Here is a 27,544-nt window from a genome sequence, read left to right as displayed (position 1 = left end):
ATCACATGAATACCCATATGTGTATATATATATATATATTTAAGGAATGGCGTGAACGCATGTTATAACTGCATACTTTATTCCGACATATGTTTCGAAGAATTACAATTTATGCGATCCATAGGAATCGTCGATATTAAAAATGTAAACTTCTCCTCAGGGAAGATGATCTCCATACATTTCCCTGAGGAGAAGTTTACATTTTGAACATCGACGATTCCTATGGATCGCATAGATTGTAATTCTTCAAAACATATGTCGGAATAAAGTATGCAGTTATAACATGCGTTCACTCCATTCCTTAAATTTATATATACTCAAATACCCAAAATATCAAGGAGTTTCTGCCTCAAAAACAGGAATTACACCACAGTTATTTTGTGATCTTTGCTACCCTGGTTTCTATTAACCCATTTATTCTATCCGAATTATTATTAATTAGGATAAAATAAATACATATAATTTATATATATATATATATATATATATATATAAACTAATGATTCCTACAGATTTTATCCCCTGAGAACCAGTTGGTAGGGATTGGGGATAGCATGTTAATTACTAAGATAGGATCAAATATTAAAGCCTAAACATTTTAAATATTTTTCCAATTATAAATAGAATCCAACAAGAGAGAATACAATATAACATAAGAAAAAACATGAAACAAAGACCACTAACACACCTTGATAATGTTCCGTGAAGAATTTCTGTTGTCTGCCAAAATCCACATATAAAAAAGGGCTCCACTCTCAATATTATGGACCTTGGTAAGTAAAGACTCAAAGTCCCATTTTTTTACATCCCAAACCCCAAATAAATTTGAAATATTCCAACTGCCAACATCTTTCATGAACTTCACAAGTGGTTTCCGGCCTAATTTTTCTTTTGTTTTGTTGGCATCCATGCAAGATTGGTAATACAGCTGCGCTTTCATTTTGGCAGTGCTGTTGAGGTTCTTGTATTTTTCCTCTGGAAAATATTGAAAAAAAAATTTATTCTGTTTAATCTCTTGCAAAAGCTTAGCATAAAACACTTTCTAAAAAATTGCTTAATACAACAAACAATTTATGGCTAATTTTTCGCATGCACAATGTTTGTTTTTGATTTTGTTGACTACACAGTATAGTAGGGTCAGTTGGGCACTGTCTGTGAGAAAAACGGCACCATGACGCAATTAACTCTGCCAGAAATTTGGAAACAACATGCTGTACTGCTTGGCATTTGTACTAGAAGTTCCACTACGAACATTCGAGAGTGTTTGGGTGTTAATCTGAGGGCAGTACAGAAGATTCGGAAAGAGTTAGATGAGTTTAATGGTGATTACAAAGGTATGGCAGCTTGGAAAACTCAATCAGGTCTACCACCAGGGACATGGAAGTATCTGAGTTTCTTATCAGGCAGGTAGTGCATGAAGACATTCAGTATTCCTCATACAAGATGAGAAAGGGCCAATTGTTATCCCAAGCCATCAAGGACAAAAGGAAAGACCACACTACAAAGCTTTTGAACAAACTCAAGCAACCCCTTCCTTGGTTCCCAACCTGGGGTCTGTGGAAATCTGGGGGTCTGCAAAGGGGTTGCCAATTTTCAGATTTTTAATGTTCAAAACCCTAGGTTTTCCAGTTTTAGCTAATACTGGAACCATTGAACATGCATACACTACACAGAACCCCTAATTTACGTGTTAAAAAAAATCTCACAGATAGAATGCATTTGAGGTGATGTGCACAGAGCATACATGCACATACTTGAATGCAGGCGTCTCTCTGCGACTTTATCGATTGGTACGAGGGTATGGGCACAACAAGACTAAACAGGACTGAAAATTGGTGGTATCACAGCCCAGAATATACTCCTGCCCAGACTATACCCCCTCCAGATAACCAGGCCAGAATATACCCGTCCCGACTACACCCCATGCTTGCGGACAAATAACACAGATGTACCTCACTTATAAAAGTTGCCTCAGAACATATATAAAATTTGATTATCACTCAATGAAGAATTAAAAGTTACATGTAAATTTCGATTTAAACATAGCAATTTAGAATGGTCAAATGCAAAATACTTTATAATGTACCAGCATAAACCCACATTTGCATGAGTCTAGGCTATGATTCATAGCACAGCATGCACAAGTTGTCAATTTTTTCCCAATCTATTGGTACATTGAATATTTGTATTTGATAATTCTAAATTGCTATGCTTAAATCGAAATTTACATGTAACTTTTAAGTCTTCATCGATTGATATCAAATTTTATATATATTCTGAGGCAACTTTTGTAAGTGAGGTACATCTGTATTATTTGTCTGCAAGCATGGGGTATAGTCTGGACAGGGATATATTCTGGGCTAGCCCCGGGTATATTCTGGGCTAGCCCCGGGTATATTCTGGACTAGCCCCGGGTATATTCTGGACTGTTACAGCAGCTGTAACACCGGCTTATTGATGACATAGTCTGCAAGAGTGGTTTATGAAGAGGCTGCAATTTGTTTTCATCATCACACATTTACAAACAACTATATTTTCGACATATTTATCATCATAAGTTCATTCTTAATTTTACTTTTTATGTTTGTATTAAGCATCAATAAGTAGGGACCTAATAAGCCAATAAAAAGACAAGCTAATAGCACCATCAAAATTAAGACATTCGTTCTACATAAAGTACCTAGCGACTTTTAGTTGAACTTTTTTAAAGTAGCTGCAAGGCATTATAATGGTAAGAAAATTGGCCTAAATCCAACTGAATGGCTAAAATGAGGATATTGAAGTAAAACAAAATTAACCAATTTTGAAGTAACTTCTGCATGAAAAAGGACTTACCATGTTTTGAAAAATATCTTATATATATATGTGTGTGCATATATATATATATATATATATATATATATATATATATATATATATCATCATCATCATCATCATTTAACGTCTGCTTTCCATGCTAGCATGGGTTGGATGATTTGACTGAGGACTGGTGAAACCGGATGGCAACACCAGCCTCCAATCTGATTTGGCAGAGTTTCTACAGCTGGATGCCCTTCCTAACGCCAACCACTCAGAGAGTTTAGTGGGTGCTTTTACGTGTCACCCGCACGAAGGCCAGTCTGGCGGTATATATATATATATATATATATATATATACTGATAAAAGTAACAAAGTTTTCTCAACAGAGTGAACTAGTACTAAATTCTGTGCATTTACAGAGCAACATTTACATATTGTTATTATATTTATTTGTAGAATGTCTTTTACAAAGAAAAGGAGATGTGACAAGTCATATTTGAGCTTCGGTTTCACTGTGCTTACTGCTGGTAGAGTAGAAAAACCACAGTGTGTTCTGTGCTCTGAGGTATTGGCAGCTTCTTTGCTGAAGCCCAACGGGCTAAAGAGGCATTTGGAAATGAAACATCCCAGTGCAGTCAACAAAGATAAGGAATTCTTCAGACACCAAGCTGACAGATTGGTCAAATCCAGGTTTGATGACATGGGAATGTGTATGCAGGACATTGCAGCTAGTCTGAAAGCCTCCTATGAGGTTTCAAGGAAAATTGCTGCTGCAAAAAGCCTCATAACATTGGAGAGCAGTTAGTTCTTCCTTGCTGCAAAGATATAATCTCACTTGTGCTTGAAACATCCGAACTGCAAAAGCTTAAACATGTTTCTCTTTCCAACAACACCATCAGTCGATGAATCACTGAGATATCTGATAATATTTTGTCTTTGGTCATCTCAAAGATAAAATGTTTAACTATGTCGCCATCAAAATTGATGAAACCACTGATGTGACAGATTTAGCACAACTTTGTGTTTATGTACATTACATGCATAACAAGCACCTGGAAGATGAATTCCTTTTTTGTGAAACCCTCAACACCCGAACCACTGCAAACGATATATTCCAGAAAGTGGATCAATTCTTTAACACGTATGGCATAAAATGGGAACATGTTGTAGGCATGTGCACTGACAGTGCTCCAGCAATGCTTGGTTGCCGCTCTGGCTTTCAGACAATGGTGAAGGAGAAGTTTCCTAACACAACTGGTACGCATTGTACACTTCATCACCAAGCATTCATGATTAAAACAATGCCCAACCATATGAGGAATGTTTTGAATGATGTGGTCAAAGCGGTAAACTTTATCAAAGCCAATTCTCTAAACTCACGTCTTTTTGCTGACTTGTGCAAGGTCAATGGCTCCAATTTTGAAATGCTTTTACTCTACTCACATGTGAGGTGGTTATCCAAGGGGATAGTAATGAAAAGAGTCTTCGTTCTATGAAAGGAAATACACAAATTTCTTTGTTTTGCTCAAAAAGAACTGCACAGACAATTCTCAAAAACTCGGTTCCTTATATGTCTCTCCTTTTTGGTCGACATTTTTGAATCAGTTAATTCTGTTAACTTAGCACTACAAGGAAAGGACATCACTGTTGTCCACTGTCATGAAAAAATTATTGCATTTAAAATGAAGCTCCATTTGTGGCATTTTAAGTTGGCATGTGAGAATTTTGCACCATTTCCAAACCTCAAATCTATCCTTGATGAAGATTGCCTTTGAATTGATGCCGACATCCTCGACATAATGAAACAGCATGTCTTAATACTTCCCTGACCTACCAAACTTCAAAAAAGTTCATCATTTCATCACCAATCCCTTTGCAAACTCTGTTGTTGACCTTCTGTCAGAAGATTCAAAAACAGTTCATCAACTTGCTGAATGATGGAGGTGCAAAAAACACCTTCCTTAATGTGTTGCAGTGAATTCTGGATTAAAATGATGCAGTCCTATCCAGATGTTGCCAAATTGGCCCTCAAATTCATCATTCCATTCGCAACAACATAGGAATATGAGATGGCTTTTGCAACTTTACTCACAATTAAAACAGGCTTGCAATAAACTGGACGTTGCGCATGGCATGAGGGTTACATTATCAAAAATGCAGCCTAATATTGAGGACATGTTACTGACCAAACAAGTTCACCTCTCATTGAAGTTTTTTATTTTAGTAAAATTTTATCTCATGAAAAGTTATTTTAGACAAAGTCATTTTGCTTTGTTCGTCTTCTCTGATTTTTTTCATTTTGGGGCAGAGGTGGGGGTCTGCAAGGCTTCAAAGAAATGGGAGGGGGTCCACAGGATGAAAATTTTGAAAAAGTTTGGGAACCATGGGTGTAGATAGTGTAGTCTTAGATATATCTGAAAATATTGGTTTTGTGCTGATCTGGGACTAGACAACAGCTGTCTAGTGACTGATAAGATAGTGTGGGAGGGTCTAGTTGACAGTGGGCCGTCCTGGGGCTACACAACAACAGCCATCTAGTGACCTATAAAACAAGATAAGGTGGGAGAGTCTAGTTGGCTGATATGGGGATAAGCAACAATAATAGCCATCAAGTCAAGGTGATAGAGATAAGGCAGGGTTTGTGACCTGTCTGCTTCTGTTTTCCTTCTGTTAACATGTACTGACCACAGTGATATACACATCACATACAGCATTTGTAAGACATCATTCTATCATTACATTTAATGTCTTACAGAGTTCATAATACCAGATGTTGCTGCTGCTCACAGAAATATTATGGTCAGCAGGATTTACATTCTTGTTCACCCAAATAAGCAACATTAAGGGTTAGGGTTAGACACTTCTGAGATTCTAAACAAAAAATCTTTGAAGAAACCTGGGAGACATCTAAATCAATTTATTTAACTAACCTCAATGTCTCAATGCTAATTTATTTAATTGATCCCAGAAAGATGAATGGCAAAGTTGATCATGACAAGATTTGGAAGCATAGCATTTTGCTCAAAAATCTAACAACTCTGCCAATCTACTTCCTCCCAACAATGATTAAGCATGACAAAATATAGAAAATATAAACATGGTTAGCATTATTTAGACAGTGAAGCAGTTCCCCATGATAGCAGATGATTAAGGATTGTAATAGTTGGGAAGAAGTGAAAAATACTTACCTATCACATGTTTCATAATAATTTGGTTCTGTTTACGAAGCACTCCAAATGTACCCCACGTGGAGTAACCAGATGGGATTGGGTGGTTCTTAATCCATCCACCACAAGCATACTGGAAAAAATCCTTACATGGATCCACAGTTTTATCCATGGAGTTTAACACAGTGCTGGCTACAGTTACACAGGCTGGTGTCAGGCAGTACTCTATTAAAATAGACATTTAAGACAATTAAGGAATATTTCATCTTTTGACTTTTCTCTCTCTCTCTCTCTGCAACTGTTGAAATAGGGACCAATAGTGTGTGTGCGGCTAAGTTCATATTTCCTCTCATCTTGACATGCTTGTGTGTTAATTGTCAACAAAAACATCATTCATACAGGTGGTGTCATTTGTTTGCAGTCCACTGTGTAAACATGACTGGAGCTCTTGACATGTTGCAAGCTGATTATAATCAAAAGCTTCATTGTTCATACAAATAGTGTCATTTATTGTTCACTGCAAAAGCATATATCAGTTGTTTGTTGTTCAATAGGCCAGAAACAGGTGAAGGTTGGCAACAAAAAGGGTATCTAACTGTAGAAAATTCTACCTTGATGTGGACTGGACTGGAAAAAATAGGTGTTGATACGATGGCAGTAGCAGAAGTTTTGACTCAATCAATGAATGGAAGTTGTTTCCACTATATTAACCTGTGATTGACCCAATCAAATGTATTTTAATTGGCATAACCTTTTTGTTACCATTGGATAATTTAATGTGTGTGCTGGCAGCACAAAAAAAGCACCAAGTCTACACTGTAAAGTGGTTGGTGTTTGGAAAGGTATCAAGCAGTAGAAACCATTGCAAAGATACACTTGAATACAATGTAGCCCTAAGGTCTATCAGATCTTGTCAAACCATCTAACCTATGCCATCATGGAACATGGACGTTAAATGATGATGTGAAAATTGTTACCAGAATGTATGGATTTGGTTAAGCTTAGATGATTGAAGAATATCAACGTGAATTCGAACACCTCAAGCAATTAATTTTAAGTCACAGTCAACATAAATTTCACTCTACTCTCAGTATTGCGTAACCATGTCAGTAAATGTTCCACTGTTATTCCTTAAGCTACTTGATAACTTTATTTAATAATTATGCTGATACATATCAAGAAAATCAAATCGATTGGATTGGTTGGAATAATAAAAGTATGTGTACATAAAAAAGGTTCAGAAAGAAGAAAATTATTTTAATTATATAATTTATGTTTTTCATTACATAATCCATGCATGTGTAAAACAGTAACAGTATGTTACTGTAGGCGATATTAAAATTCCGTAATTTATTACCCTGTGAATTCATTACCTCTGGTTAACAACAGCTGTTGCCCACAATTAAGGTATGATCTGGTATCAGCATGCACTTTGCCTTTCACTAATGTCATTCTTTTTTCTTTTCTTTGTTTTAGGTGCCCATGTAGTCACAATCACAAATAAATACTCTCTCAATACAGTGGAACATCTAAGACATGCCAGTTGGAAGGCAAGAGAAAGGATGAAATTATAGTTGCACTCCATGCAGAGAGCCAGAGCAAAATCTAAACAAAGCATTTTGTCTAATGATACTGCTAAACCACCACTATACAAGACTCCACTTAATTGCTTAATTATTTCACACATATACGCATTTCATATATCATCATTTTATGTCTGCTTTCCATGCTGGCATGGATAGGATATTTTGATCAGTGAGCTGTAGGGCTGTGTTGATCTCCAGTGTCATCTTTGGCATGGTTTCTACGTTTGGTTGCCCTTCCAAACACTGGCCAATTTACAGGGTATACTGGGTACTTTTTTTGTGCCACTGGCACTTGTGAGGTTGCCATGTAATTTGCAAGACAGAAAAGAACGGAAGGAATGGGAGGAAAAATCTCCCACTACTAAGAAGTATTTTGGACAGGTGTATGCAGGTGAATGGTTGTGTGTCAGGTGTCAAAAGGTTAAAGTATGAAGTATGATAGCATGGGTGCCTTCTATATACAGCTTCATTTTGAGTAAAGGTGGATCCTATGCCTCATATGAAGTCAGTTGTAGCTGTAAAAAATATGCATTGATAATTCATATATGTAACATGGTATAATTATAAACTGCAAGTTTTAGCCATTTCTCTGCAGACTGAAAAAATGATGAACAACCCTAATTGATTTTTTGAACCTTATTGTGTTTTGATCAGGTGTCTACACCATACTGACAGTCTCCTGAGAAACAAGCAGCCAAACTGTTTATATACTCAACAAATGCAGCAGTTACTCTATGAAGGAATCCCTAATTTGCATACAGAAAGTGTTTAACACGCTATAAATACCAGTGGTCTGTCAATGGGTATCTTAGTCCACACAGTATCAAGGTATGGTATAATATATATGTAACATTTGCAGATAAACCTGTACAACTCTATGTGTATGTGAAGGTAAACCTGTAAATCCATTTTGTGCAAGTAAAGCTATATAACTCTATCTGAAGAAATTTTATCTCCATGATTGTTTCAGATTAATTAAGCATTTCTCTCTGAGTATCATCCACACACACCTTCCCTCTCTGTCTCCAGGCAGATTGACTTAACTAGTCTTAAGTTGTCATTAACAAGAGAGTTGGAATGAGAAAATAAATAATTATACTGTAATTTACAAATTGACGAACTAGAAAACTAGGAGGGGTCGAGGAAGTGAGGATAAAGGAGGTAGTGAGTGTGAGAGGGGGGGGATATCGAAGAAGGCATAAGACAGGGAATAAAAGAGGAGAGAGAGGGTGTATAGAGAATGTAAAATGAGAAAATGATATAAGAGGTGCAGGTTGTAAGAAAAAGTAGAGTAAGGGTGAAATATACAGTGTATGAGAAGAGAAAATTATAGAAAGTAAAATGAGAGAGGAAGAAAAGAAGATAAGTTATAATTAAGAGAGCAGGAGAGAGGCTTGGTATTCATCATCATCACCAAGATGTCCATTGAGGTAAGATTTACACAACTGTGTTTCACTTTGTTATTACATTAACCAGTCTCTCTTTGGTACTCTTGGACCAGTAGCATATATCAACTGTAATGTCAATGCTTCCATAGGTTGCTATGACAACCATTCTACTTTCTTCTCTTTTAACCACACTCTCTCTCTCTCTCTGCCTTTATCTATCTGATATATATATATATATATATATATATATATATATATATATATATATATATATATATATATATATATATATATATAGAGAGAGAGAGAGAGAGAGAGAGAGAGAGAGAGAAAAAAAATGTTGCCAAAATTTGGAGAAAAATCTTTTTTATTTATTCATTATTATTAACGCTTTTGTTCATTTCTCGAACTTGTCAAATAGGATTTTGACAAGTTCAAGAAATGAATGAAAGCGCTAATAATAATGAATAAATAAAAAAAATTTTTTCCCAAATTTCTAGCACCTTTTTCTCAATATTCAATATTTGTACACCACACCTAACACTCTATTCATATATATATATATATATATATATATATATATATATATATATATATATATATATATATATATGATTAGCATTCAGATTACTCTGTCAAATGTAATGCTTATTTATTCACAATGTTTTGAATTGATAATGCCCCATCTTGTAGCTCTGAGATTCCAATGATGTGATTGTATGTTTTTGAAATGACATTGTAGAGTAGGTGTGAGAAGCTGGATCTGACTAATTTGGGCATAAAAAGGTATAATATTAGGGCCAGGCATAGTCAGTTTAAATGCTAAAGGGTTATAGTGCTTCTCAGTATAACTACTTGGTCTACTCAAAGTAGTAGTCCCTCCTCAACAAGTTCACTATTGTCCTTAAAATAGGGACCACAAAAGTGAATGAAATAGCTTCTATAGTCACTTGACTGTAATGTGATTAACTCTGGTTGCATCACCTGGGGGAGGTTGTCTGATGTTGAAAGACCAGAAACACCTAATGACTCCAGAAAACATCACTGATGATGTGTCCAAGTGCATCACAGGATTATGTATAGGAAAACTAACAGTCAAATCTTCCCTCCACAAACTCTCTACTGTCTTTAAAGATGTCAGTTGAATAATGTACATCTAATGGATGCAATTGTCATTGTGTCAACATTCATTTTTGCATGCTCGCATGGGTCAGATGGAGTTTACTGAGGTAGATTTTCTTTGGTTGGATGCTTTTCCTGGTTCCAACACTCATCTGTTTCCAAGAAAGGTAACATTTCTCTTTGGCTAGACATGATTTTGCAGAACACACACACATATATATGGCTGTGTGGTCAAGAAGCTTGCTTCCCAAACATGGTTTATGGGACTGAATCCAAGAGACCATGTGACATCTTAGGCAAGTGTCTTCTACTATAACCCCAGATCACCTAAAGCATTGAGAGTGGATTTGGTAGACAGAAACTGAAAGAAGTCATTGTGTGTATGTGTTTGCATGTACTCTTGTCTAGACATCATGTGGTAGTTGTAAATAAGCATCATCATCATACAAGTGAGGGTGTTTGTTTCCAGTCTTCTATGATAAACATGTCTGGCTATGGGAAAAAATTACCTTACTTGGAAACAGGTGAGCTATTGGTGACAGGATGGGCATCTGGCTGTAGAAAATCTACCTCAACAAATTCTGCCTGACATAGAAAAGTGAATGTTAAATGATGATGACATATGATGAGCTTCTTTCACATTCCATCTATCAACTCTTTCATAAGGGTTTAGTCAACCTGAGGCTATAGTAGAAGACACTTGCCAAACTACCACATAGTAGGACTGAATCCAAAACCATGGGCTTGCAAATTTTTAACCATACCACCATGTCTGTGCCAATAAACAATATAGAATGACACATAGTTGTAAAATAGATGGGTATTGTATACGTTATAAAATGGCTATATAATGAATATATAGATGTATAATAGCTGTATGATACATGTGATATACAATGGATGTATAATGATGAATAGATTTTTCTATCAGGCTTTCTTTTGTTGCACCTTTTAGTCAAAGAGAAAAGGCCTGTGTATTTGACTCTATATTTTTTTTAAATATCTTTGAAGATGATGGAAGTAAGTTATCCCTGAACCAAGGACTTGGCCTGAATATTAGTATTGAATGGATTCCATTTAAAATGAGCCAAAAACCAGGTGATGGAATAAGTCTGCTACACAACAATTTAGGACCTGAGAAACCAGAATAAATTAGCATACAACATCTTATCTGACAATTTAACAATTCCATCAATAATGTTTAAGTGGAATTAGTAAAAGCTATTGGGTGGGTGGGTATGGGGTAAGGAATGAACTCTGGTTTAGTACAATTTCATGAATGTGAATGGTGGTGGTAGTAGCTGCTGGTAGTGGCAGTAGTTGTGGTGATGGTAGTAGTAGTAGTAGTAGTAGTAGTAGTAACTGTGGTGATGGTGTTGTTGCAACAACTTACTTTGTTCTCCTTCGATTTGGTTAATCTTGGACTGTTTCACTGTTAGCATGATGGCCAATATGATGACCACAACACTGAGTATGATGGACAGGGTGATCAGAACTCGCTCCAACACCGTCTTACGTTGCCATGTGGTGAGACCTCCCTTGAAGAGGACAACACTTGGGTTGAAATCTATAGTCGGTGTTCCACCATTGGACACATCATCATCTTCAAAGTTTGTCCGTTTATAACGTTGACCCGACATCTGGAAAATAACAATGATAATGATAATGATTATAGCAATAATAACTCTTTTTTTTTTCTATCACATAACTTGATTTTGTAAATTAACAAACTGGTGTGTTTATTTTAATGGTCTACCAATGTATGCAGTGAATTTCTTTGCCCTAGGCATTTGGAAGACACTCAGCAAGAAATGGAAACAAAATTGAAAGAAGAAGAAAAACAATAATAATTCTAATTTTGGCACAAGGCAAGCTATTTTAGAAAGAGGGGACAAGTCAATTACATCAACCCCAGTACTTGACTGCTATTTTATTTCATCATCCCTAAAAGGATGAAAGGCAAAGTTGACTTCGGCAGGATTTGAACTCAGAACATACTGAGCCAGAAAGAATGCTGCTTAGTATTTTTTCCAGTGTTAACAATTCTGCCAGATCACTGCTTTAATAATAATAATAATCCTTAGGCACAAGGTCTGAAATTTAGGGGAGGGGAATAGTCGATTACATCAACTCCAGTGTTTCTCTGGTACTTAATTTGTCGACCCTGAAAGGATGAAAAGCAAAGTCGACCTTGGCGGAATCTGAACTAAACGCAATGATGGGTGAATACCACTAAGCATTTCATCCACCGTGCTAATGATTCTGTCAGCTCACTGCCTTCAATAATAATAATAATAATAATAATAATAGCAATAATGATAATAAATTCTGAATCAGTCACAAGGCCAGCAATTTAAGGAGAGAAGGAGTAGGTGATACCATTTTTATCAACCTCCAACAGATGAAAGGCAAGATTGACTTTAGTGTCATTTGAAATCTGAACATAAAGAACCAGAAGAAATACAAGGCAGTTTTTTTGACAGTTATGATTTTACCAGCCCAACACCTTTTTATAATAATAATTGTTTCAAATTTTGGTACAAGGCCAGCAATTTTAGGGGTAGGTGGTCAGGCAAATACGTCAACCCCAGTGCTTTACTGCTAATTTTATCAACTTTGAAAAGATGAAAGACAATGTTGACCTCAGTGGAATTTGAACTCAAGACATGACAATAAATACTGCTAAGCATTTTGTCTGGTGCAGTAACAATTCTACCAGCTTGACATCTTAATAGTAATTTCAAATGTTGGCACAAGGCCAGCTTTTTCAGGAGATGGGTAAAGTGAATTACATCCAGCTGGGTGCTTAACTGATATTTATTTTATCAATTCCAAAACAATGGAAGGTAAAGCTAACCTCAACAGAATTTGAACTCAGAACATAAAGGCAGATGAAATGCTGCTAAGCATTTTATCCAGCATGCTAATGATTCTACCAGCTCACTTAATGATAGTAACGATGATAATAATAAGGGTTTCAAACTTTGGCACAAATTCAGCAATTTTAGGGAAGGGCTTAAGTTGACACTGTCAACCCCAGTACTTTATATTTTGTCCAAAGCTCTAACCATTCTGCCAAGGCACAAGACAAGAAATTTGGGAAATGAAGTTAGTCAAATCAAACCCAGTACTTGACTGGTACTTCATTTTAATCGACACCCTGCCCTAAAGGATGAAAAGCAAAGTTAAAATTGGAAGGATTTGAGCTAATAATATAAAAAGTCTCAACAAAAACTGTAATTGTCCACTGCTCTGATAACTTTACCAAGAAATCTAATGTATAGAAAGAGCTGAAAACAAAGTTTAGAAAATGGGAGGGAGTGGGGAATTGAACCTGCCATTAGAAGGTTGATGAGATCTGAAGTGAAATACTTAGGTTGATAAACAAATATCAAATCACAATTAAATCTTTTAATCTGTTGAGACCTTATTTAACCTTCAACCTGGATGAACATATGGTTGTGTAGTTATGTATTTCTGTTTATCTCTATGTCATTCTGGGTTCAATCTCACTGTGTGGCAACTGGGGTAAATTGTCTTTTATTTATAGCTTTAGTGTTGACTAATAGATTGAGTGGATTTAGTTGATGGAATTTGTGTGGAAACTTTCATCTGCAATATATGTACACACACACACGGCTGCATGTGTGAATAGTGTTAACTATCGAAAAAAAAGAGTTCCATAGTAGAGATTACTAATGTATTTTATTTTGTTGAGTCAGTCTCTTGATACTCTGAGTTTCACCTCTAGTTACACAGATCAGAGTAACAAGAGACTGACTTTGAACTGCATATGTAGTCATTTTAACATACACATCTTTTTCATACTAGCTTAGGTCAGATGAAAATGAAATTTATTGAAGGAGATCTTCTAGGGTTGGTGTCAGGACAAGGAGACATGTATACACACATATGATGGGTCCCTTTCAGGTTTTGTCTACCAAATTCATTCACAAGGTTTCGCTTGTCCCAAGACTATAGTAGAAAACACTTGCCCAGGGTGCCATGCAGTGGGAGTGAACCTGAAATCACATGGTTGGGAAGTAAACTTTTCAACCATACAGCCGAACCTAAAATCTGAAATCCTTGAAGTCAACAATGAAAAACACTCATGCAATGTTGTTGTTCCTACAGTAATGTAGTATGTAGAGACAGTTAATGTATTGTCTCTTGTTGTTAGATGAGAAATACACATGATTCCATTTCCATAGCTATTATTACATGTATCATTCAACTACTGTAGTAGTTGAATAATATTCTTAAGGCCACAATTTACTCACATGCAGCATCTTTCAGACTCCAATGAAGGGTTTGAGGGGATATGGGTTGGGGGGGGGGGGGTTACTTCCTTTTATAAATAACTTCATATTAATTTTTGTTTTAAACAACCTAAATTCTTCGATAAAATATAGCCTCTTGTGACTGTGTCTCTATGAGCAGTACTGAATCATGTATGGCCATTCAGAGAAGGCACAATTTTAAGTAATTATATTTTATATTACTTTTAATTTTAAATTTATTAGCAATGAAGTTATTCATATGCTTTAATAAATTATGTCATTGTTAATTGAATTAAATTCATTACATAACACAAGTGTTTATTTTTCATATCAATTAGCAACAATCATTATTTTCATCAACTCAAAATCTACACGACTTAAGGTGAGACTGGTCACTGAAAATTTTGGGGTCTTGCAATTTGTTATCATTTGGTGAGCCATGTTGCAAATTCAAGATGATGATTATATTGTAATTGTTCCTTGTTACAAAATCAATATTTTTTTGCTTATAAAAATGCATATAATTTATTAATAATTGCAAGAAAATAAATTTGCTTAAAAAATGACTTTATTTTATTTATATTTTCTTTAAAATTCCAAATTCACTTGATAGAATATAGACATTTCTGGCTGTGTCTCTATGGGCAGTACTGAAGTCATGTAGTGAGGCTGTTCAGAAAAAGCATTGGTCAAAAGTGCTTTATTTTTTAACTTTAATATTTAATTAATAAAGTTATTTTTAATATGCTATTGCACTTAAGTAAGTTTAACTTTTATTATTAATTTTCTCTTTCAGCCTTACTTGCTTTCTGCATTTTTTGCTAATTTCTTTTTAGTTAATTATTTAATCAGGCTAGTTCATTAATGTGTCATATGCTTCAGATATACACATCTAATTTTATTGAGAAAAGAATATAGTCATTTTTGCTTTGTCTCTATGGGCAGACCTGAAGGCATGTAGTAAGGCTGTCCAGAAAAGGCATTGTTATGAAGTGATTATATTCTAAACTTATTGTTTAATATCAGAATCAATTTAAAGGGATTTTCATATATCAATTTTTGTATTATGGGAATGTAGGTAATTTTCACTTGTGTGTATCTGATATACTTTCATAATTACTGTTGTATTGAATCATTATTGATAGATTTACAGGGTGTCCACAAGGTCTGGGTACATGGAGTAAATAAAATCATAACATGAACAATTAAATATAAGAAATAATAATTTTTTAAAGTATGTGTTAATCCCAATATACCCAGACTTTGTGGACACCCTGTAGATCAGCAGCAATCATTGCTATTATCACCTACTCAAAATCTAGGTTACTTAAGGTGAGCCTGGTAACTGATGGTTTTGAGGTCTTGCTGTTTGCAACCGATTAATGAGCCATGGTGCAACCTTCAAGATGGTAAAATTCTCTGCCATTAATTTGGTGTGGATGGGTAATATCAGTAGCTGTTGCTCTTTCAAAGTTTATCAAATTCAATTTTCAATAAGGTAAAATCTTAAATTGTTAATTGACGCATTATTAATTAGCATAATAGCATAGCCTGGAAACAACATGGATTACATGGAAAAATGTGAGCAAGAGAAATAATATTCTTAAGATTATAAACCTAGAAAAGTACAGGACAAATAATTACACTTCGAAAAGTTCAGAACAAGTTATTACATCTGGTAAAGTACAGAACAAGAAAATGTTTACTTAAAATATTGCAGCTAAGGATAAAATTGGAATATCAAAAATCATTTGATTTTAATTTACAAAGTAACATTATAATTAAAAAAGGTACCATCATTTTGGTAAAATATTGACACACTAGAATACTTAAAAAATGAAAGCCAGAAGTACCAATATAGCTAAAGTTTTATGCAAAGTAGAATAGTATATATGGTAGACAAATTCATTATGTAAAAAATAGGCATTGTGTCAAGACTAAAAATGTGGAGGCATGGCAATAATATTTTGTGTTATTTTTAATAGAAGTAACAGGTAATAACAAATGGAAGTAATAACTTGTAATAAAATTTTTAGTTTTAATAAAAGCTAATAGTTTCTAAATCTAAATATTTTATTTGAAATTTTATCCTAAGCTGTAATATTTTAAGTAAAAATTTTCTTGTTCTGTAATTTACCAGGTTTATAATCTGAAGAATATTATTTCTCTCACTCACATTTTTCCATGTAATTACTATTCTATTTATGAAAATGAGAACTTTTTTTCACCAATTCAGTTCTTGTAAAATGAACTGTAAAAATAAAGAAAATATCAGCTAAGATTTCTATGTCAGTATCACTATGTTAATGTTTATTGCAATATGTTATAGAATTTCTTATGTAATAAATGTGAAACTCATTGAAATTAGATTATTGTGAATGATGCAGTCTCTTTGGATGTCATTATTATTATTGATAATAATTCTCAAATAACGTACGCTCTGCTCTGTCAGTAATTCTAGTCATAAGTATAGAGTTGATCATTATCTTATGAGTGAAATTTGGTAAATGGAAACTGTATAGAAGCCTATCATAAACATACTAACATATATGTGAAGCTGTGTGTTATCTGTTTGTCAAACCACAGAAATAGATAAGATCATCATCCATTTACATCTGTTTCCATTAGTTGGGTCATTTCTTATTGGGAGCCACTGTTCTCCCATAGACCAGTGCTTATATATGTCATTTGGCTAGGTTTCTATGACTGTAAAGTGGCTGGTGATAGGAAGGCATTCAGAGTGTACTGGATGCATTTTCTCATGGCATCACTACTAAAGAGGATAAATAGTCCTTGTGAAGAGAAGACTAAAGCTATCTCACAACCTTAAGCATTCTCTTTGCATATGCCATTCACTTTACTGGAGTATACTGGGTGCATTTTTGTAGTACCAATATTAGGGAAGTAGCTTTGCTCACCATTTACCTATAAAGGGGGAATGGAGGGATTCATTGTAGCACCAGCACAGAAGGTGAGGTACTAGAAGGGGGAATAGGAGATATCAACCTGGAGAGAAGAGAGAATGAGGACAGTAATAGATATTTGGACATAATTGTTGTTTAGATTAAAAATTACATAATGAGAAATGATGAATATTTTACTTCATCATCATCATCATTTAATGTCCGTTGCCCACACTGGCATGGATTGGACAGTTTGACAAGGGCTGTCAAGCTGGAAGGCTACACCAGTCTGATTTGGTATGGTTTCTACAGCTGGATGCCCTTCCTAACACCAACCACTCAGAGTGTAATGGGTGCTTTTACATGCCACTGGCACAAGTGCATGACACCAGTATCTGCAACAACTGCAAATTGCAGCTGACAATTATACTTCTTCTCAAGCACGGCATAATGCCAAAGGTCTTGATCATTCATCATTGCCTCCATGAGACCCAACACTCAAAAGGTGCTTTTTACATGCCACCAGCATCAGCCACCTTGCCTCCATGAGGCCCAACACTCAAAAGGTGCTTTTTATGTGCCACCAGCATGGGTGCCAGTTACATGACACCAGCATCAGCCATGACTACAATTTCACTTGGCTTGACAGGTCTTCTCAAGCACAGCATATCACCAAAGGTCCCAGTCACTAATCACTGCCTCTGTGAGGCCCAAAGTTCGAAGATCATGCTTGTCCCACGTCTTCTTGGGTCTACCTTTACCACAAGTTCCCTCTACAGTTAGAGATCAGCACTTCTTTACACAGTTGTCCTCATCCATACACACCACATGACCATACCAGCTCAGTCGGTTCTCTTGCACATCACATCTGATTCTTTTTATGCCCAACTTTTCTCTCAAGATGCTTACACTCTGTTGTACATGCACATCGACATTGAACATCAGCGAAGCATATTGGCTTCATTTCTTTCAAGCCTATGCATGTCCTCAGCTGTCACAGCCCATATTTCATTGCCATGTAACATAGCTGTTCGCATCATACAATCTGCTTTTCACTGAGGGAGAGGTCCTTTGTTACCAGCAGAGGTAGTAGCTCTCTGAACTTTGCCCAGCCTATTCTTATTCTCACAGCTACACTCTCAGAGCATCCACTTCTGCTACTAACTTGGTCACCTAGATAACGGTAGCTATCTACTACCTCTAGCTTACCCCCTGGCAATTGATGAAGTCTATTTTCAGTGTTTATTGTACGTGTGCATCTTCCACACAAAAATTATTTTCCTTGTTAACCTTCCTCTAATATTGCTGCACCTCTTATGTGTCCATAGGTCACACTGGGTGCATCTTATGGTGTTTCTACCTAGGCCTTTTTATACAGGTCGATCAGGGCCATCTATGTGAAAGGGTTTGTAATTTGTCTACCTTCCTACTTAATAATACTTTGGTTTTTGCTAAATTGACTCTAAAGCCCTTTGACTCTAGACCTTGCTTCCACACCTGAAACTTCTCTAGTTTTAGTAATGATTCAGCTATAAGAACAAGGTCATCAGCATAGAGGAGCACCCAAGGGTAGCCTGTCTTAAATTCCTCTGTTATTGCCTGTAGGACTCTGATGAACAAGAGGGAGCTGAGGACTGATCCTTGGTGAACCCCTACTTGTACCCTGAATTCTTTGCTGTACTTGTTGCCAACCCTCACCTGTACATGGCTTGTACAGCTCTCACCAACCACTTGTCTATCCCTAGTTTCTGCACTGACCACCAGAGAAGGGATCAGGGGATCCTGTCAAAGGCTTTCTCCAAATCAACAAAAGCCAAGTACAGAGATTTATCTTTCACTATGTATTTCTCTTGAAGCTGCATTACCAGAAATATAACATCAGTGGCGTTTCTCCCTCATTTGGGTCAACATTTGGCAAATTCTCCTCTTCCCATTCATTCTCCACATTCAGCAGTCTTTTATAATGGCATTTCCAAGCCTCTTTCTTTGCAAAATCATTAAATGTAAGTGCACCATCATCCAGGTGGACACATTTCTCTCCAATGACATCACAATTTTCTTTCACACACTGTCTTGCAATCCAAAACACTTCAAGTCTTTGGTCCTCATGTTGCTGAACACAGGCAAACTTCTTTTCTTCTTCCTCCTGGATAGATATACATGTCTCCTAGCTTCCCTTCTGGCTATCTCATACAGTTCCCTGCAACCCCCACTCTTCCAGGCCTGTTTCTTTGCTCTAATGGCCTTGTCTACAGCATCGTTCCACCACCACATCACCCTAGGTGAGACTAGGTGGGACTTTGCATCAGCCACAGATTTGGTCTGTGGCACTCAGTAAGCTGTCCCACAGGAATTTCTAGTTGCCCTTTATGTTACAAGTCTGAAGTTCTTTCTCCCTCTCATCAAATTTCTCAATTGGGATGTCCCGAAATCTCTGATCACATGAATGGTTCTTAAGCTTCCAAATCCTTTTTCAGATTGGTCTGCTTCTTGGCATCCTTCTGGCCTGGAGTCTAAAGTCACTAATGACTAGTCTATGCTGGGGTGGGGGGGGGGGTACATTCTTCACCAGGGAAAGTCTTTGTATTTAGGAGCAGCCATGCATCCCGCTGTCTGGTGAAAATGTACTCAATCTTGCTAGCATAGTCATCTGATTGATAGTTATCAGGAGGCTGGCTGGCTTCCTGAAGTTGGTGTTGCAGATCAATGGGTTATTTGCATCACAGAACTCCAGTAGCTTTGTCCCCTCTTTGACTCAATAAAATGGTTATCGTTTTAGCCCTGGTTTAAATCAGCCCCAGTAAGCCTATGATCAACTGTTTTCCATCTATGACCAACATATTTTAAGAATATGCCTAGGACTGATATTATCCAATATGATTTGTGGGAGATTTGATTGGTATTTCTAGCAGCTGAGAGGCCATGGAGACATGGTTGACTATTCTGAATTAATTATCAAAGATGGTGGAGGAGATGATGACAAGGGATGTGGTTAGAACCCAATTAATAGACAGAAATAACTAAAAGTTCAAAGGATATGATTTGGGGAATGGTGAAAAGCCAACAAGAAGCAGTAGGGGTGGGGTTCTGTGTGGAAACTATTGGGGAAAATGGTGGATACTGTAAGAAGGTAAGAGAGACTGAAGTGACAGGAAGTTGATCACAAATGTCTTCTTTTTTTTCTTTTTTAAATCAATGCAAAATCGCGGGGTGGAGATTAGCAGAAAACATCTCAAATGTTTATTAAACATAAATTTACTTCAGTGGTGGTGGTGGTGGTGGTTGGGGGAAAGAGGAATGGAAAAAATTGTGAATTTATAGCAGAATCTTCAGTATCAAGAAATGTTTGTTAAATGAAGGGAAAATAAAGTAAATAAAATTGACATTACAAAACGTAATTTTATAAATATATTATTAATTATATACTTTATTTTGTTCTTTTTTTTTATTGTTATCAGTTCTGAAATATGTGCATTATAACATGATGAAGTGAGCTTGGGTGGTGGGGGTATCATCAAGTTATAATATTCAGTCAGTTTAAGAAATGACAATACTTTATCAAAAAACACTCCAATACCTTTTAACTTGATCTCTTTGGCTTTCAATTAGCTACTTTATGAAATAATGAGATATGAGCAAATATGACTGTGCGGTAGAGAAATTTACTGCTCAACCACATGGTCTTGTGTTCAAACCCACTGCATGTTACCTTGGATGAGTGTCTTCTACCAAAGCCTTGGGCCAACTAATGCTTATGAGTGGATTTGGTAGATAGAAACTGAAAGAAGCCTGACATATATGTATATGTGTGTGTGTGAGTTACTGCTTCTGATATTGCGTGTGTATCTATATCCTTATCTTGACATCATGTGATAGTTGTAAATCTGTGTCTCTATCATGCAGTTTCATTCATTTCCGGCTATGGAGAAATATTAGTGTGTTTGGAAACAAGTGAGGATTGGTGACAGAAAGGATATCTGGTCATAGATAATCTGCTTCAATAAATTTCATCTGACTTATGCTAACATGTAAAAGTGGACATTAAAATGATGATGATGATGATGATACTGTATCAAAAATACTGATCATTAACTTTTAACATCATCTCTTCATTTTCTCATTTAATTTTCATAAACTAGATAGATGATAACTATATCAAATAAATGAAAAAGACATTTGATTTTTGATAAAATTCATAATTTAACTGAAAGTCATGTGATGTATAAAGGTAGTGTTGATACTCTTTACTCTTTTACTGCGGCCATGCTGGAGCACTGCCTTTAGTCGAGCTAATCAACCCCAGGACTTATTCTTTGGAAGCCTAGTACTTATTCTATCGGTCTCTTTTGCCGAACTGCTAAGTTACGGGGACGTAAACACACCAGTATCGGTTGTCAAGCGATGTTGGGGGGGACAAACACAGACACAAACATATACACACACAGACATATATATATATATATATATATATACATATATACAACGGGCTTCTTTCACTTTCCATCTACCAAATCCATTCACAAGGCTTTGGTTGGCCCGAGGCTATAGTAGAAGACACTAGCCCAAGGTGCCATGCAGTGGGAATGAACCTGGAACCATGTGGTTGGTAAGCAAGCTACTTCAGACAAATATCTTAATTTCATTTGTGTATTTGGTTTGCAATATTCTTGATGTGAATTGTTGAGCTGAAATACATTTTGTTGAATTTTGGGAGGGTCATTATGCCAATAATAAACATACAAACACACACTGGTTCTATTTCGATCCTTTTATTATTTATTTGTCAATTGGTTAAGTATTTAATCAATTAACTAATAAACTGTTTGATTAATTGTTTAGTTAATCAATGAATCAGTCAAGTTTATCAGAGTCCTTTGAACAGGAATAAAGAAGGCATGTCATTCATAAGGTTGCAAACGGTAAAAAGAGGACTTTGGAAACCTAACTGATTAACAGAATGATTTATCAAACAACCAATAAAGATGTGAAATAGAACCAGTGTGTGTGTATGCATGTTTATTATTGGCATAATGACAACCGCCTTGAGATAAAAAAATCATTTAATTTTTCAGATTCCATTATTATTGACTTCTTTTAACATAGTCACAAGTAGGATGATTTACAGGGAGAGGTTAATTAAATGTACTCCAGTTGTTGACTGGTGCTATATTTTATTAAGCTCTAAAGGATCAAAGAAAGTCAACCTCCAAATACAGAATCTGAACTGAGACCTTTATGTCGTAAGTTAATTGCTATTTCATCTTTAGGGTGAATGATGGGGTGGGGGTGATACAGATACCAAGTCTCTAATTTCATGAGACTCATTTTCTCCTTCCTCCACAAAGAAATGACATTTAAAAGTAACCAGAGTAAAAAGAATATTGGTTTCTAACATTACTAGAAATTGTAAGGACTTCACCATAGATAAGGAAAAAAATTACACATATTTATTATATATGTGAACTCATTTGTATCCTTTTCCTATTCCTTGGTTTCAAATTTCTAATTATGCCTAATGATGTGAGGAGATAATTATTTCCCTTTGTATAAATGGCCATCCAGAGGGCACTACATGTGAGATAGGAGTTTTTGAGTTTAGTTGAGATCAAAAGAAGATGAGTTTCAGTCACCTTCAAATATGTAGACAAACATTTTGGTTTCACCAGAGACAGAAAGAAGGGCAATCATTAATCTTTATAAAACAAATACAGTTATCATTTATTAGTACTGGATTAACAAAATCATTACAACATCAGGCAAAATACTTTGTAGTATCTGTTCTGACAGTTCCAGTTCCAGTTACAGTTTCAAATCTCACCAAAGTCAACTTTGCTTTAATATATCAGTATCAAGTACTGGAAGCAGGGGGAGTCAATGGCACCAACTATTCTCTCCACCTCAAAACTGTTGACCTTGTGCCTAAATTAATTACATTAATGGGAAATAAAATTAAATATTAAAAGTATTATTGATAAATAAAAAGAAAATCTATCGAAAATAAGAAATATAATAATAATTATTATTATCATAAATTAATAATAATAACAATAATAATAATTATTATTATTATAAATTAATAATAATAACAATGATAATGTTAATAATAATTATGATTAACAAATGGAAAGTTAACTGACAAGCTGAACAAAACAACAAATTCATTAGAGCTAACGAAGAGGCAAAAACATATCAAAGCCAATGTAATCACCAGGGATTTTGAGGGAAAACATTTAGCTAGAAATAATAAGGAGAGGAGGAAGAATACAAGGCAAGCATTCAGTTAGTTTGAAGGAGATACTTACAGTTTGATAGATACAGACAATTAAAAATGAAACCAAACAGGGTAAGGTATATATATTCACAGTCAGATCATATCTTGCCATTTTTTTATACAAGGAGTACACAATGGATAATATTGGCCTAAGTCACATCTACAATGTGTCTCATCACTATATTTCTGCTCAATCAGGGCTGACCTGAGGCTAAATAACTGTTGAATTAATATTGTCAGTTGGTTTGTTGGTAGAAAACTAGCGAACTATTTGACAATAATACATGTACCTCAAGTAAATGTACTGTCTAGAAATAATACTTCAAACAAACAGTACTCTAACAGCAATGCTTCCTCTAAGTTTCTGCTGAGAGTGTCTACAGAAATTTGTTAGCAAATTTTGTTTTTCCTTGCAAAGTATGAGTGCATATCCATGCAAGTAACCATTGCCCAAATTTCTTCAATCAAAATGATTTCATTTTGCCTTAAGAATGTTGTGTGCACACATTTTATAACTAGTTTATAAATTAGAGAAAACACTGCTCACCAAGAGTAGCTCCATATATATGGTGTTCCTAACAGATGGTCTCTCCAATAAACAGTACCCCAAACAAACAGTACTCTCAATAAATAGTACCCCCAGCAAATTAAACCCCCAATAAATAATAGTCCAAACGAACAGTACCCTTAATAAACAGCACCTCAATAAACAGTACCTCAAACAAATGGTTCAACTGTCTTCCGGCTCTTTCACTACATTATGATATATATGTGAGTGTATACACACACATATTTATTTATACACGTGTATATATTTAATGGTTTCAGGCCTCAACTCATTGTTACGTTAGAATATAAAAATATAATCAGTCATCAAAGACCAAAATATTTCGCATATTTTTGAACAAAGGTAAATATTTATATAATCAATAGCTTAGTAGTCATGTTTATTGTGCTTCCCCGCTGTGACAATTGTCATCAACAATTCCAGACCACCAAATCAGATGGTTTGGAAAATCAAACAAATCTGTAGTTTACAGGATAGGAGTGGGTGTTGCCAACAGATTGATGAATGGAAAATGTGTGTCTGCAGTTGGTCTCAAGGGTTTTGCTCTAAATTATTGTTTCTATCTTTGAATTATTATTTACAATGGTGATTGAGACAACAGTGATTACTATGATTAATGATTACTATGATAATGGTGGTAATGATTGAGATGATGATGATGATTGCTATGATTACAGTGATAACATGACATTCATGATAATGATTATTGTTATGATGGTAATTAAGATGACAATAACAATGGTAATGGACAATGACAATCATTGTTATAATGATGGTGATTGTTATGATGGTAATGGAGCTGACAACAATGGTGAAGACCAAAATGAAAATGATAATAATGGAGCTGGTGACATTGATGATTGTGAGTTCAGAAGGTAGAGAATGTAATAGAACCTTGCCATTTGAAAACTAGAATCCAGTTATGGGCCAGTGGTGCCATAGCTATGGCAGATTAAACTGCTGAGTAAATATGGCAAGAAAATGGTTACAATTTGAATGCCAGACATTTTGTACTGTAACCAACATGGCTTGTATAAATCATTGGTGAGTGTATATATTGATAGCTAATATGGGATTGGTAGAAATATGTAGTATGAGAGTTGCAAACACTAATGCTTTTTTTTATGGATTCTGATATAAAGAATTATGGAAGTTCTTGTCTGTTTTCTGTAAAAGTCAATGTGCAGCTTTATACACACACACACACATATATAATATATATATATATATATATATATATATATATATATATATATATATATATATATATATATCAAGTTTGTAAAGTGTAGTTAATTGTTTGAGTCTTGAAACATTTTGAGACAGCCTCTCATTAAAATTTATACTATATATACACCCACCCATTCATATATGTATCAATAAGGCTTGTGCAGGGAAATGGTTTATATATATGTGTGTGTATAGAGAGAGGGATAACAACAAAGGTGTATGTTGCAGTCATAATGATACCTCATTACATAATCTTGTTTCCTCTTTACAGCTTCGATATCCTTCAGAGAGGCATGAATGTCTCACATTCTTACCTGCATTCTAATTACCCACTGCGTAAATAAATGTTGAAGAACTATTTGATGTCGGAGCACCAGAATAATGTAGGTTTTATATATATATATATATGCACACACACATTGCATTTCAAATTAACGACATAACACTTTTTTATTTTATTTAAAAAGCACTCGTTGAAATTCAACAAAATTTTAACAGAATGATGGCTACAGTTTTATGTGCATGGAGTATAGAATAACATGAGGTTCTGAAAAACAACACAGAAACTATGGCCATTTACCCAATTTACATAAACTTTCACTGTTTCAAATTATTAGTGAGGTGTGATTAAAACTCATGTACACAAGAAAATACCAATTTAATTGTTTGGTGTACATACTGAAATGAATACATACAGTCATAAACATGGAAGAAATAGAAATAAACAAGCAAGAATGATAGGTGAGCTAGTTAGTAAGGGATATATGAGTCTTTGTTTGAAATTGGTTGGGAAAGGCACTGGTCCATGGAACATGCTAATTTTTGGATTTCCTCAGATGTTATGCCATGAAATACATCCACTATTGCCTGCGACAGTTCATCCTTGCTCCTAAACTAGTGTCCATTCTTGTAAACTCACCACTTTAGAATACTCCACAAGTTTTCTATTGGGTCAGGGGAACAGGCAGGCCACTTCATCTTCCTGGGTGTGAGGACGCATTATCTTGCATGAATTGTCTTGAAGGCGATCATTTACTTTTTTAACCAAGGTCGAAGGTGCTCCCTCAGAAAGGTTATGTATGCATCTGCAGTCATTTTAACACTGTCAGGCACTTTCCAAGGACCAAACATAATACCTCCAATAATATCTGCCCAAATCATGATGCCTCCTCCCCCTTGTTGGCATCTCAAGCATTGATGATGATCTCGTCCATTTACAACCTATCCCTTGCTCCAACCATCAGGTCCATCAAGGGTAACACAAGTTTCATTCGTTAGCAAAACTTTTGAAAAGTTGATCTACATGTTATCTACTGCCCATTTCAGATGATTTTGTATGTGTATTTTGTTTAAAAGAGGCCTTTTAACTGATGTCACTGGTTTACAAACCATTTTCAGAAGACAACATCAAGCAGTTCTGGACACACTTGTTTCACCAATGTGCTTGAAAAGTTTTCTATTTGTAAGATCTGAGTTCTTTGCTGCTTCACATTTATTTAATTCACAAGAGAGAACTTTGAGAAACAGCCCTCAACTGACCCTTGTCTGCTCTTTTAGGTATCTTCATAGGAGCTGATATCTTCCAATTATTTTAGATATTTCTGATAGTGGTTTACCTTTTGCAAGTTCAGAAGTAATAACAGATTTCCCTGAAGCTGTTAAGTCACATTTACAACCCATAATTACACAATCATCAGACTACTAGTTAATAATTTGGAACACTGAAAGTTCATGGAAATCATGCAAATAGTCATGGTTTGTTTACACTTGCGCAAAACCTCACAATTTTTACACACAATGCGCATATAACTGTTGCCATCATTCTGTGGGAATTTCATTGAATTCCGAGTAGTTTTTAAATAAAATTTTTAAAATGTTACATCATTAATGATTTAAAACACAGTGGATATATATGTAGGTACAACATTGATTTTCTGGAACCTTTGTTTCCAAAGCCTTTTCTGATTACTGATTTTTCTGAATCGGTTGGTCACTACTAAATTAAGCAAATATTTAATTTACTTAATTAAATGAAATACAGGTACCTGTACATTAGTGTAAATGGTACAAGTTTATAAATACTATACTGTGAAACAGGGACACCCTGTAAACCACTCTGATAGCTGCAAGAATTTGAAATTCCTGCCCTTAAATTAGTGCAGTTTATAAGATTCCAGATTATCATTATCCAGAAAGTCAGTGTTGTCTCTGTATATATAAACCTTTCAC

General features: G+C 35.3%; 1 protein-coding gene across 11 annotated transcripts in view; it reads right to left on the bottom strand.

Moving 5' to 3' along the window:
• LOC106883689 (endothelin-converting enzyme homolog) overlaps nt 1-27,544 on the bottom strand; it is a 243,548-nt gene that overhangs the window by 45,747 nt on the left and 170,257 nt on the right. For all 11 annotated transcript variants that reach the window (XM_089342468.1, XM_089342473.1, XM_089342469.1 and 8 more), the window contains 3 exons: nt 11,457-11,703; nt 5,989-6,192; nt 689-975 (listed from right to left, as the gene is read on the bottom strand). In XM_089342468.1, the coding sequence (XP_089198594.1) occupies nt 689-975; nt 5,989-6,192; nt 11,457-11,703 (738 nt within the window). The remainder of the gene's footprint in view (nt 1-688; nt 976-5,988; nt 6,193-11,456; nt 11,704-27,544) is intronic.

This window comes from Octopus bimaculoides, chromosome 26 (genome assembly GCF_046866305.1).
Source record: "Octopus bimaculoides isolate indiv1 chromosome 26, ASM4686630v1, whole genome shotgun sequence".
Classification (NCBI taxonomy): Eukaryota; Metazoa; Mollusca; class Cephalopoda; order Octopoda; family Octopodidae; genus Octopus; species Octopus bimaculoides.
Note: the sequence above shows the minus strand (reverse complement) of the source record. Positions and strands in the feature narration are given on the sequence as shown.